Genomic DNA, 13,990 nt, shown 5'->3' with positions numbered 1-13,990 from the left:
TTATTCACAGGAAATGTTTTTCTTGTTCTTTTTCATTAAATGCCTCTGGTAGGAGAAAATGAATAAATAGAAACATTGAATACACTGCTTTTTCTAAGCCCATGGTCAGAGACAAAAGGAAAAGCACATGACAAATAAAAGGGAATCTCCCCTTCCATTTTCTCTCCTTTCACTCTATTTTCTGACAAGACCAGAGTGGAGCGCCCCTTGAGTCACGTGCTTTCCGCACACCGCAGGTCAAATCCGGCATCTGGCATGGTGTGTTATAAAGCCTCTAAAACAAATCAGCACAGGTCCTTCTTTAGTCTCTCTCCAAGGGGGATTCCACGGTATTGTTATTGCTGGAAAACCCTCTTCACCGCTGTGAGGAGACAGAGCTACTTACAGGCAGGACGCAGCCTGAGTTTTAGTCATTTTAAGATCTGATGGTCTCGAACAAGGCGGGGAATCCTTGCATGTAGAAATTGCTCCTCTCTGCCCCACCATATCTTTATATAAGTGATGAGGGGTCCCAAAGTGGGGCATGGGACTTACTTCCTTGACCTCAAAGTCCTAAGCGTCTGGAGACCAACCTTTTGAGGATCTAACAGGCTCTGTCCGCCATTCCTTATGCAGAAAGAAAGGAACACAGCGCCCGCATCCAGCCCCTCCCTCCTCTGTTGATCTTTGAGTTCTGTTCATCACTAAGAATGCCATTTGGGGACTTTCCCCTCTTGCTTTTATTACCTTAACACTAGACAAGTGAAGAAGAAGAAGAGTTAGAGGAGGAGGAGGAGGACCCGGAAGAAGATAGGAAATCCACAAAAGAAGAAGAGAGTGAGGTGCCGAAGTCCCCGGAGCCACCACCCGTCCCCGTCCTGGCTCCCACGGAGGGGCCGCCCCTGCAGGCCCTGGGCCAGCCCTCAGGCTCCTTCATCTGTGAAATGCCCAACTGTGGGGCTGTAAGTGTGTCTGTGTCTTCTGGGGATCTGGGACAAGCGAGAGCCATATAGCTGTGCCTGGCTTTAAGAGAGGATGCGTTTTCGAGAGTGCTCTTCCAACAGTCACAGTTTGGCAGAGGGTGTTCCATGCTGCCATTGTTTTCTTCTTCATTTGGCCAACAGGTATTTCCAGAGTGTGTGTTCTGTGTCAAGCACGATGCTGCGTGTTGGAGGACACAGAGAAGGCCCCCATGCCCAGGAGTATGTGATTCCAGGCTCTGCAGTGAGAGTGGCCTCCAAAACATACATTCCACATTTCCTGGAGCCTCTGCACTCCCCTGGGCTGTGTGTCACACAAGCTTGTGCCCTGTCAACATGCATTTAAATGTACTAGGAAAGCCTGCTGACAAAGATCATCCTTTTATGACATAATTACTTGCCCTACCCCCTGCAATTTTACCTATTTAGAAGATTTTGCATTTCACATTTCATAAAGTGTTACTAATTGAAATGTCACTAATTTAAAATTGAGAACACTGTTACAAAGATTTAACTAAAGTTTATCTTTGTACTCTGTGGTGGCGAAAAAAAGATTTACTAAAAGTAAATTAATCATATAAACAGTCTGAAAGGGAGTGTGTGTAAATACAGAGGCTACTAATTTTCAAGAATGTTAGAAGCATAATTTAGCTAAAATAAAACAAGTTCACCATTTGGTCATTCTTAGCACTAAAGAAAGACCTTACAGTATCTGTGCTGGCCTTGTCTAAGGCTCCATGTGTATTTTAAAGGATATTTTTAAAGGTTATTTCTCAATCTCCCACTGGTCCGCCACTAGTCTGAATTGGTGAGCTTTTTCCAAATCAGGTTTCTTAAGGCCAGGCACACCTGTATAGGCAGGTTCTAGAGGGATTACCCCTCAAAATAATGTTGCCCCTTCCGGAGGAATCCCATTTTCCTCAAGTCAGTGTGCTTGTCTTTGCTCGTACATGATATAGGACACTGCTGTTCTCCAGAGTGTACTGAATACTGTTTATTAAGCCTGTCACTTAGATGGAGAAAGCAACAGTCTTTAAAATATTTAGATCCTAAAGCAGAAATTCGTTTGATTTGCATTTAAGAAAAAATGAAAATAAAAAACAAAAAAGATATATACATTTTGCATTCACTCTGAAGAGAACAGAAGAGATTGCTGGCTTGTTTTCCATCTTTGATGTTTAATGACCTGGCCATTTTGTATAGAGTGTTCAGTGCAGCATGATTATGATAATGACTTTAAGTGATGGTATTTCTTGGTGAATTTGTTCAGAAATTAGATGCCTCCTCAAATCATAGCTCTATGTACAGTAAGTTGTGTACCAAATGAGAAGTTATCTTTTACTTTTTCCCATCAAATGCTCAGCAAGGTAGATATTTTTCTGTTCCAATTTTTCTGTACATAAGAAAAAAGATATTTTTAAATGGCTTTTAGAAATCACAGTGGAAAAAGCATGCTGGTTTTATTTTATTCCTTGCCTAACAGTGGAGGCTTTGGTTGCTAAGTCAGCGATAGGTTTTTTCCTATGTAAGAAAATAAACAGAACTTGGCCAAGCACGGTGGCTCACACCTGTAATCCCAGCACTTTGGGAGGCTGAGGCAGGTGGATCACAAGGTCAAGAGATGAAGACCATCCTGGCCAACATGGTGAAACCCCGTCTCTACTAAAAATACAAAACTTAGCTGGGCGTGGTGGTGTGTGCCTGTAGTCCCAGCTACTCGGGAGGCTGAGGCAGGAGAATCGCTTAAACCCAGGAGGCAGAGGTTGCGGTGAACTGAGGTCATGCCACTGCACTCCAGCCTGGTGACAGAGTGAGACTCCATCTGAAAAAAAAACAAGCAAACAAACAAACAAAAAAAAAACAGAGATCATAAACTTAACACAGCAACTACTACAGCTAGATAGCCCAGTAGGTACTCCCCTTAGCTGATGAGTTTAACAAGCTGGCAGCCAGGACTCTTCGGATTCAGGGATATGGATTTACATCCCTTTATAGCAGTGGTTCTGAACTGGGGATGATTTATTCCCCAAGAACATTTGGCAATGTCTGGAATTTGTCATAACTTCTGTCATAAATGCGGAGGTGCTACTAGCATCTGGTAGGCACAGAGATGCTGCTAAACATCCTATACAACAGAGCCCCCCACCCATCACAACAAAGAATTATCCAGCCCAAAGTGATAGTAGTGCTGATGTTAAGAAACCCAGCTTTATGGCAGGATTTTAAAATTCTGCCAAGATCCTTCCTCTTTTTATCATTCTGTATTAAAATTTGGGGGTCTTAAACATTGCTTCAACAATGGGCTACGATTAAGGCTATCTATAATGTAGAATATGTCAGAAAACCTAATCATTGTCTTTTAAACTGGATTCCTTAGGCTTCCTCAGGGTAGACAGAGCTGAGCAAACAGGCCCAATTCTGGGGCGCTGTCTCCATTCTAGCCAGAGCACCTCTGCTTTTAACTTGAGCCTGAGTTTTTTGAGTAAGACCTGATTTCCTAAAAAAGAAGGAGGGAGGGAAAGAGGAAGGAAGAAAAATAGGAGGGAGAGAAGGAGACAGTTACCAGCTTTAAAAAAGTTTGAGGCTGGGCGTGGTGGCTCATGCCTGTAATCCCAGCACTTTGGGAGGCCAAGGCGGGCGGATCACAAGGTCAGGAGATCGAGACCATCCTGGCTAACACGGTGAAACCCTGTCTCTACTAAAAATACAAAAAATTAGCCTGGTGTGGTGGCGGGCGCCTATAGTTCCAGCTACTCGGGAGGCTGAGGCAGGAGAATGGTGTGAACCCGGGAGGCGGAGCTTGCAGTGAGCCGAGATCGCACCACCACACTCCAGCCTGGGCGACAGAGTGAGACTCTATCTCAAAAAAAAAAAAAAGTTTGAAAGCTGGCCCAGCCCCCTCATTCTTCAGATGGAAAAAAATAAAGTATACAGAAGGGAAATGGCCCAACAGCTTTAGTTATAGTAGAGCTGGGTCCAAACCCCTGACGTCTTGACTTCTAGACAGTAGCTTTATTCTTTATCCTGTGCCACGTCGCTTCTTCTCTTCTGGTTGTAGCAGTGATGAGGTTTTGATTGGCACAGGATTTGTGGTTGTGATATTTGATGTTTACCTTTTGTAGCATATGCCCAAAGTTTGCTTATATAAAACCCTTGTGCCCTGTCATTAGACAGTTTCAAGTATTCCATGTTTACCACTGAGTAACTAATAACCCTAATTTCCTTTTCAGGACTGTAGATGTCATGTCACTCCCTTTCTTCCCCAGGTGTTCAGCTCCCGACAGGCACTGAATGGCCATGCCCGCATCCACGGGGGCACCAACCAGGTGACCAAGGCCCGAGGTGCCGTTCCCTCTGGGAAGCAGAAACCTGGTGGCACCCAGAGTGGGTACTGTTCAGTGAAGAGCTCACCCTCTCACAGCACCACCAGCGGCGAGACAGACCCCACCACCATCTTCCCCTGCAAGGAGTGTGGCAAGTAGGTGCAGGGGACCGGGGACTGAATCTGAGTTCATGATGGATAGTCGCTTTATGGGAGCTGGGCCAGGATGGCCTGAGGTTTCTTCAATCAGAAAAAAGAACTTAGACCTCAAAACTCTTCTTCATATCATCTTTGGGATGGGTATGTAGTCCTTGTCGCAGACTCAGAATATGGCCATTCTGTTATCTTAAAGCCTTGTAAGGATGGATATCTTCAGAGAGTGAACCTCTAAGTTAACAAAACTTCACTCTTTCCCAGGAATGGCAGGTGGGACTCTGGTTCCCACTCCTTCCCTTCACACCCAAGCTGTGTTCACTAGCATTACTCTGTTTGGATTCCCGCTAAATGATTTGAGAATGGCTCTAGAACACCTAATCAGGAACTCTCTGTAACACAGATGGCTCATACAGGGTAATCCTACCACCTTCGCTTACTTCTGTGACTAAGGCAGACATCACTAATCAATCACCACACTTTGCTATCACTTTAAGACAAAGCCTCAATTACTTTTCATTGTCACACTTCAAGCTGCACAACCAATTAATCAGAGTTGACACATGAAATAAAACCTATTTGTTATCCTCCCCTTTTAGGTATAATTTAAAAAAAAACAACAACTAAAGGAAAAAAGTAACATGAGATAGTAATTATAATCGCTAACATTTACTGAGCACTTACTTTGTTACATGCTTTATGTGTATGAGCTCACTTAATCCTTACATAGAAACTCCATGTGATACAGGTACTGTTTTTTTATCTTTGTTTTACAAATAAGGGTTTAAAAATTAGGTAAAATGACTTGACCTAAGTCACAGTGCCAGTAAAGAGCAGAACTGAGATTTGAACCCAGTTTTGTCCGAATGCAGACCTGGGCTTCTGACCACTCCTCTGTCCTTTTGGTTTACTTTGTTTTTTGCTTTAGGTAGAAAATGCCATTGATGGTAAGATGGGTGATTCCCTCCCACAGCCTCCAGTAGAGAATTCCAGTGTACTTCTCAATGAGTCCACCTGACTGGAAGGGTACTACATTGTTACGAATTACATCCTTTAGGAGCCTTGCTGAGTTCCTCTTCCCATAATTCCTAGTGCCTCAAGCATGAAAAGGAGTATTACCTGGGAGAGATGCTGCCCCAGTGGTTTCTGAAACTCTACCAGGAAAACATCCCTAGTTACATAAGCAAGGACAGGTGGGACCTCTACTTGTACATCCTCATAGAGTAGAGCAGGCAACTTAATAGTAACTGCTGTTTATCAGGTACTAACTATGTGCCTGGCACTGTTTTAAAGGATTCTTTACATGTTTTAGTCTGTTTTGTGTTGCTACAACAGAATATCACTGACTGGATAATTTATAAAGAAAATAAATTTATTTTTTATAGTTCTGGAGGCTGGGAAGTTCAAGGTCAAGGGGCCTGCATCTGGCAAGGGCCTTCTTGCTAAGTCATCCCATTGTGGAAGGGCAAAGAGAGGGGAGAGAGAGCAAGAGGTTGAACTTTCAGCCTCATACCCTATTATAATCGGCATGAATCCATTCATGAGGGTGAGGCCCTCGTCACTGAAACACCTCCCATTAGGCCACATCTCCCAACACAGCTGCATTAGGGATTCAGTTTTCAACATGTGCTGTTTGGGGGACACATTCAACCCATAGCACATGTACTGATTAATCTTTAAAATACCCCTGTGAGGCAGGTACTTTTAGGAGCTTCTTTTTTACAGGAAACTGAGGCACAGAAAAGTGAAGCCCCTGTTGCAGTTCACAGCAAGCAGCCTAGTGGGGATTCACACCATGCAGGCTGGCCTGGCCTTGTGCTCCTGGCTCTATGCCATGCTGCCTCTGATTAAGCCCAGCTTGATGGCACCCACCAAAGTGAACTGGAACTAGCAGATCACTTCCCCCCGTGAAGCACAGGGATGGGAGACGTGGGATTCAGTTTGGGTCTCTTCCACACCCTGCTGTCCTTCCAAGCTGGCCATGATGTCATTTTAACATCACCACCCACCACACACTGGTGCACCATGGAAGAAATGGGCCCCTGGATTGATCTTAAGGCTTTTTAAATTGAAATAATGATGGAACCACCCGCAGCTGACTCTCAGTGATCTCCCACTTATTTGTCCTGGAGTGGCAGCATCAGGGTATCAGGATCTTGCCAGTTTTCCCCTAGAGGAACCAGCACCTCCCACTCATTAGGCTCAAACAGGCTACAGTGCTACATTCCACCAGGTGGAGACAGAGGATGATTTAACGAAAAAAAAATCAGTATTTCATGTTTCCTGGCCATGTCTCAGTGGCATCTATTAAATGTGTTTTTTTGGAGTCTTAGTTGCTTGGGAACTTTTTCTACCAGAAATCCAGTTATGATTTCATGGAAAATCCAAATGGTTTCTGTGGCTTTTCCTAACTCAAAATAACATTAGGCAAATGTTCACAAAATACCTCTTAGAGCTGCTGAAATTATGTTTGTTACATTTAACCATTTTCAATGTGTCCAAGCAGAATTGTGATTTATCAGCCCTGTTGGACTCAGGCCTTAGAAACCAGGTGTTTTGTGTGTGTGTTTTTGTTTTGTTTTGTTTTTTCCTTCACGACCTCAGGAGTGACTAAAGAGTATTATGCCACCCCCTCTCCATAAACAGTCTCACACCTGGGCACAGTTCTTCTGAAAAAGGTCCAGATAGTTAATATTTGAGGTTTTGTGGGCCGTTTACTGTCTTTGTCATAACTGCTCAGCTTTGCCACTGCAGCACAGAAACGGCCATCAACATTACATAAACAGACATGGCTATGTGCCAATAAAACTTTATTCCCAAAAACAGTCAGGAGTTGGCCCACTGACCATAGTTTGCAGACCTCTCATCTAAAAAATTAACCCCAGCAATATATCCTTTTATCCCAGGGTTTCTCAACCTCGGCACTATTGGCATTTTGAGTCTGCTAATTCCTTCCTTGGGGAAGAGGGAGTGTCCTCTGTGTTGTAGGATATGTAGCCATTATGATAATATCATGGCCACAAAGCAGGGGCCTTAAGTGAAAGGGAGTAGTAGATGCAGCTCAGAAGTCAAGTACAATAAAGACAGGGGCTACTGAATTTGGCCACGCAGATGACCTCGAGAAGAGCGATTGGGTTGACAGGGAAGGGACAACAGTCCACTTGGAGAGGAAGGAGGAGAGAAAAAAGAGATCCACCAAGTGTGTGTGGGCAGATCCTTCAAGAATTTTGGCGATGGGTTAGGCGCAGTGGTTCACACGTGTAATCACAACACTTTGGGAGGCCAAGGTGGGAGGATCACTTGAGGCCAGGAGTTTGAGGTCAGCGTGGGCAACATAGCAAGACTCCATCTCTACAAAATATTTTAAAATTAGCCAGGCATGGTGGTATGTGCCTGTAGTCCTAGCTAATCGAGAGGCTGAGGTGGGAGGATCACTTGAGCCCAGGAGTTCAAGGTTATGGTGAGCTGTGATCACACCACTGCACTCCAGCCTGGGCAACAGAGAGACACCCTGTCTCTATCAAAAAAAAAAACCCAACAACTTTTGACTGTGGAGGAACAGGGACAGAGGCCAGAGGCGGATGGTGGGTTGTTTCATGATGGGGACCATCAGGGCTTGTTAGCATGATTTAGAAGATTCTCCAGTGGAGAGGGCATGGTCAGTGATGAGGAGAAGGGGGATGCTGAAGGAGGAGAAAGGGCCTGTGCTCCAGACTCCAGGTGGACAGGAGGCCTTTGAGAATTCCTCCTCCATTGTCACAGGAAGGAAGCCTGAGGCACAGTCAGTGTGTTCTGTCCCCATCCCTTTCCTTGTAATGCTTGGAGAGGAAGGAAGAGAGGTGACAGGTCACAGAGGAAGGAGGTCCTAGAAGCCGAGCAGCCAGGGACTCTGTCAGACCACACACCCCCATTCCCCGTAGGACACCTGGATTTCCAAGAACTCAGATCTCCTTCTAAATTCTACACACCTCTCTTTCTTTATTTTTAGAGTCTTCTTCAAGATCAAAAGCCGAAATGCGCACATGAAAACTCACAGGCAGCAGGAGGAACAGCAGAGGCAAAAGGCTCAGAAGGCAGCTTTTGCAGCTGAGATGGCAGCCACAATTGAGAGGACTACGGGGCCCGTGGGGGCACCAGGGCTGCTGCCCCTGGACCAGCTGAGTCTGATCAAACCCATCAAGGACGTGGACATCCTCGACGACGACGTCGTCCAGCAGTTGGGAGGTGTCATGGAAGAGGCTGAAGTTGTGGACACCGATCTTCTCTTGGATGATCAAGATTCAGTCTTGCTTCAGGGTGATGCAGAACTATAAAGCCCTGTGTGTCACTTAGAGACAGTGAAAACCCACGGCCTCCGTCTTCATTAATCAGGAAACCTGGACTGCCTGCTTGTTTTGTAACCCTTTTAAACTACCTGTTTTAAAAGTGGTCATTTTATTCAGGTTTAGAAAAAAAATCCCATTTCTTTTCCTTTTATTTAAAAAAAATTTGTTTTTGTGGGGGGTTGGGGGAATAAATAATTGGCACAACTATCTTTAAGAGGTGTTTCATCTGGGCTACCTTCTCATGAAATCATTCCCGGTAGGGACTGAAGCTGACCTTCATGTTCCATTGCATTCAGATGTCAACCATCCCGGTTGCCTTTTATCCCAAAGCTTGCTGTGAGTGTGTGTGTGTGAGAGGCAGGCGACCCTCTTAGTACTGGGGTCTTGGGCCAACTTTTCCCATCAAGCGTTACTTTGATTCTGTTCTGACCTCATTCCATAGTTTGCAGTGAGCATGGCATCTTTGCCTGGAGATACTGTGCTAGGGGCAGCTTTCCATGGGCAAAGCAAGCCCTCGTGTTACATGGCTCTCCTCCAGCTCACACGACATGTGAGGAGATGACCAAATGTGAAAACAGGTTTCCCCTGTGTTGCCCGTCATCCTTTGGCCCGATCGCAGGAATGGAGTACTGTATAATTTTAGGCTTTCATTCCCAGCAGTGTTTACTGAGGACCTGGTTTTCTAGAGCAGGTGTGTCCTGTCCTCTTCCATGTTCCCTGGGGGCTGGTCAGCTCCAAGTTGTGGGTGGCAGAGCTGTGTTTCAGTGTGAACTGACTAGAGACCCATCTGGAGGCAAATATTAAGTTGCCAGGACTGCTTTCACTTTAGGGTGATTGAAGGACACATATTGAAGCACCTAGAATGCCAGAAAGTGTTCTATTGCCCAAAAAACAAATCAGAAAAGCCTATTCTTTTTTGCAACACTGTTAATGATTAGTGGAGTTCTGAAATTACTTTGTGTCACTTGGAAGTACTGTGAAACCGCATTCACTGGGATTTTGCTGTAATTCGTATCTGCTGGACTGAAGTTTACCTTGAAGTTAGCTATAAGAAATAGTTTTCTAACACATATGCTAGCAAATACAAGACAAATAGCATTGAAGGCCAACAAAAATGGCTTCAGATACACCTTAGCTGTAATGTTTGCATTCAAACAATGAATGTATTCATTACAAGTCACTTACCAAAGCACTTCTAGACTTCTCCAACCTCCATGACTTTGCTTCCTCCTGTCCCTGTCAGCAGGGTTGCTGTTTGTACTTGAAGGTAATAAACCTGTAATCCTTCAAAAATGCCATTTAGCCCCAGGCTTCTGAGCTGAGTCAGACTGACCCATCCCACCGTTAGGGCAAAAGTCAGGCTGGGACACAGCGCCAGTACAGAGAGGATCCTGCTTCACGCAACTCCCCTTTCGGAGTTAATGCAGCGTGATTTCCTGGGCCAGTGTTTCAGGCATCGCCCACCCCAGGTATGCTGGTTCCCAGCTCCACACAGGTGTGCCTATCACGCTGGGCCACTTTGCTGACAACATTCATAGCTTGACATGAGAGAGAATATCAGCAGAAGCATGAGAGTAGGACCTGACGTCTTTGACTCTGCAAAAGCATTTAGCACACACTCATGGAGGGGATCCGGCTGTGAGACACAGCAGCCCCGCACAGGCAGTGGTCTCTGAACTTCAGGAAAGCCATGGACAGAAGAAAAAATAAAATTCTTTTCCGTCATTCTATTTTCAAAGAAGAGGTCTTGGCGTTTTCCTGCATCTTTTGTTTAGAGAGAGAAAAAAAAAGTTTCATCTGCTGCCATTTCAGAAACGTTATGCTATCCTGTTCTATCCAAGCAGTTGTGAGTCAAGAACTGCCTGGGCAGTGTGCATCAACTTTGTGGCCGAACCGTTACAGCTGTCATATCCTTGGCTGATCGTCTCTCCCCGGGACTACTGCCCTCCACTTAGTGTCTGAGGGTGAGCCTAGAAGGGTGCTGCTATTGGGTCTATGGAAGCTTATCTATCAAAGGAGCAAACATCCAGAAAAGTGTTTATAAAGCAAATGTATCGCCTCTGTTTAGAGGTTTGCCCAGCTGTTCCAGTTTTAAACATTAAAAAATAAACTCAGTTGCCATGGCAAAAATAGAATGCACAGCTTACTTATAATTTTCCATGCAGTACAGCATAAGGATTTTTGACTTGAAACAACCAAAGAACTCCTCCTTAACGAGACAGTTCAAATTCCTGAATTAGTATTTCTTGACTATCAACTTAAAGAATGGACTTCCTAGTACAATGTTGCACTTATTTTTTTTTTTCTGAAATAATTCTGCCTGCATGTATGTGTTGTGTTTTAGCTTCTCCCCTTACCCCACCCCAAAGAACTTTTCTTCCCAATGGTTAATGTCTCAACTCGGTTACTGTTTACTATCAGATGGTTTTTCATTAGTGAATTTAGACCTCTTTGAGAAAGCTTGTATATAAAAAGTTAACAGATATATTTTATGGAAAAACCCATCTTATTTTCAAATATATTTAACTGCTGTTATATTTTATTAGAGGAAGGTTGTAAATATTTTCTAGGAGTTCTATTGTAAAGAAAAGTATTTTTGAAAAAAATTAATGTAATAAAAAGGAAAACATTTTTAAATAGTGGTTGTGATTGCTTCCTGTTCTGGCTTCGTTATGTTCTATTCGCAGCAGATGAATTGCATGCCTTCCATATCAGGATGTAATTTATTCAGGTTTGCACTATTATAAGTTGACATCATAATATCTAGTGTGCTTAACTGTATTTTCCTGGAATGCAAGTCCCTTGGTCCATATTAAAGCACTATGTATAGCATATTCATAATTTTTCTTTTGTAACGTGTGTATTTTTAATAAGGATTTTATGTAACATTTTGGCAACAAGAGGACAGTATTTTCTAGTGAATTTTATAATAACATTTTGCTAAAAATGTTTCTTCCTAGGTCAGTTTTTGTTAAGGTGAACCAAAAGTCTTATTTTACCAGGGGTTTAAAAAAAGTTTGAAGCTTGAAAGCAAAGTTATATTTAAACATCATATGTAACAAATAAATAAAGATGTTTTATAGACTTGTCCTAAAAAGGTGCATTCCTTAAAAAAAAAAAAAAAAGAAAGAAAGAAACTGGGGCATTCTAGATTGTTTCCCCTCCAAGTGATAAGCTTTTTTTTTTTTCTTAATTATCACAATGCTTCTTCAGAAAGGGAACCAGGGAATTTTTATTTAACACATTCTAATCATTAGCCTTCTCAGAAAGTTATTACAGTTCCTATAGATGGGCATTCATCAAATGGAGATGTAACCAAATAGACACTGTCATATTTATTTGTGAAAACCTGATTCAATATTGCATCAGCTGCTCTGAAAATAAAATATTAATCTTTTGCGTTTCATTTGGCTTAAATACTTCTTCTTTCTAGCCACTGCTATGACTTCTCAATGCTGGATAAATGCTAGTTTACCTGTTAATTGGTTTCTGTAGATAACAAGTTTAAGTCTGCTGATCAAATTTAATGACCATTATTAAAGTGTCCCCCGACTCCGGAGACCAGGACATACATTTCTGCTACTCAAGCAGTGGATGAACCACTTGGGGACTTGGTGGTCTCTAAACCTTCGACTCAAACTGTGATTCAAGGGAGCACACTGTGACACACAGGTGTCTTACACTAAATCCTCCACAAAGTCTTAAGTCCACCCCAATTTATTTGCATTTTAAATCTGAATTTCCGAATTTGAGTAAGTTTACTTTTTTTTTTTTTTTTGGACAGTCTTGCTTTGTTCCCCAGCCTGGAGTGCAGTGGCACAATCTCGGCTCACTGAAGCCTCCACTCCTGGGTTCAAACAATTCTCACGGGTCAGCCTCCTCTAAGTCCACCCCGATTTATTTGCATTTTAAATCCGCATTTTCAAATTTGAGTAAGTATGTTTACTTTTTTTTTTTTGAGACAGCCTTGCTTTGTTCCCCAGCCTGGAGTGCAGTGGCACAACCTCAGCTCACTGAAGCCTCCACTCCTGGGTTCAAGCAGTTCTCATGGGTCAGCCTCCCAAGTAGCTGGGACTGTACAGGTCATGCACTACCACGCCTGGCTAATTTTTGTATTTTATTAGAGGTGAGGTTTCGCCATGTTAGCTAGGCTGGTGTCGAACTCCTGGCCTCAAGCGATCCGTCCGAGGCCCGCCTCGGCCTCCCAAAGTGCTGAGATTACAGGTGTGAGCCACTGCACCTGGCTGTATGTTTACTTTTTTTTTTTTTTGAGATGGAGTCTCCCTCTGTCACCCAGGCTGGAGTGCAGTGGTGTGATCTCAGCTCACTGCAAGCTCTGCCTCCCGGTTGACGCCATTCTCCTGCCTCAGCCTCCCAAGTAGCTGGGACTACAGGTGCCTGCCACCACCCCCGGCTAATTTTTTTGTATTTTTAGTAGTGACGGGGTTTCACCTTGTTAGCCAGGATGGTCTTGATCTACTGACCTCGTGATCCACCCGCCTCAGCCTCCCAAAGTGCTGGGATTACAGGCGTGATGTATGTTTACTTTTTCATGGTCAACAGAAAACTACAGAAGAACTTTGAAATTCTGGATTTCATACAGAAGTTTACAGAATTTTACAAAAATAAATTTGCTTTAAGTGGGGAATGCCTATTCAAGACCTTGATCTAGATTCTTTTGGAGGGTGGGGGGGCGGGGGCAGCAAGGGGAGTTGTTGTTGTTTTTAAACTAATAGAGACAGGGTCTCACTGTGTTGGCCAGGCTGATGTTGATCTCCTGGCTTCAAGCAATCCTTCTGCCTTGGCCTCCTGAAGTGCTAGGATTACAGGCATGAGCCACCGCACCCGGCCTCTTTTGAATTTTTTTTCTTTTTGAGACAGAGTCTCACTGTCGCTCAGTCTGGAGTGCAGTGGCGTGATTTTGGCTCACTGCAACCTCCACCTCCCGAGTTCAAGGGATTCTCCTGCCTCAGCCTCCCAAGTAGCTGGGACTACAGGCACGTGCCACCACACCCGGCTAATTTTTTTTTTTTTTTGTATTTTTAGTAGAGATGGGTTTCACCATGTTAGCCAGGATGGCCTGGATCTCCTGACCTCATGATCCACCCACCTCCGCCTCCCAAAGTGCTGGGATTACAGGCGTGAGCCACTGAGCCTGGCCTTTTTTGGCTTTTGACTTTAATTTTAGCTGTTTACTTTAGACAACCTGTACCAAATAAATTAGCTATTCC

General features: G+C 43.9%; 1 protein-coding gene across 6 annotated transcripts in view; it reads left to right on the top strand.

Annotated features, from left to right (window-relative positions):
• The window catches only part of TRERF1 (transcriptional regulating factor 1), a 226,343-nt gene extending 214,178 nt beyond the window's left edge, over positions 1-12,165 (top strand). For 3 of the 6 annotated variants that reach the window (XM_030796587.1, XM_030796585.1, XM_030796583.1), the window contains 3 exons: positions 738-941; positions 4,190-4,437; positions 8,423-8,973. In XM_030796587.1, the coding sequence (XP_030652447.1) occupies positions 738-941; positions 4,190-4,437; positions 8,423-8,747 (777 nt within the window). In that variant the 3' untranslated portion in view covers positions 8,748-8,973. Of the gene's footprint in view, positions 1-737; positions 942-4,189; positions 4,438-8,422 lie in introns of all 6 variants that reach the window. The other 3 variants (XM_030796586.1, XM_030796584.1, XM_030796588.1) reach the window with 2 other exon arrangements.
• Positions 12,166-13,990: the final 1,825 nt, after the last annotated feature.

This window comes from Nomascus leucogenys, chromosome 17 (genome assembly GCF_006542625.1).
Source record: "Nomascus leucogenys isolate Asia chromosome 17, Asia_NLE_v1, whole genome shotgun sequence".
Taxonomy (NCBI): domain Eukaryota; kingdom Metazoa; phylum Chordata; class Mammalia; order Primates; family Hylobatidae; genus Nomascus; species Nomascus leucogenys.
This window is presented reverse-complemented; position numbering and strand designations above follow the sequence as displayed.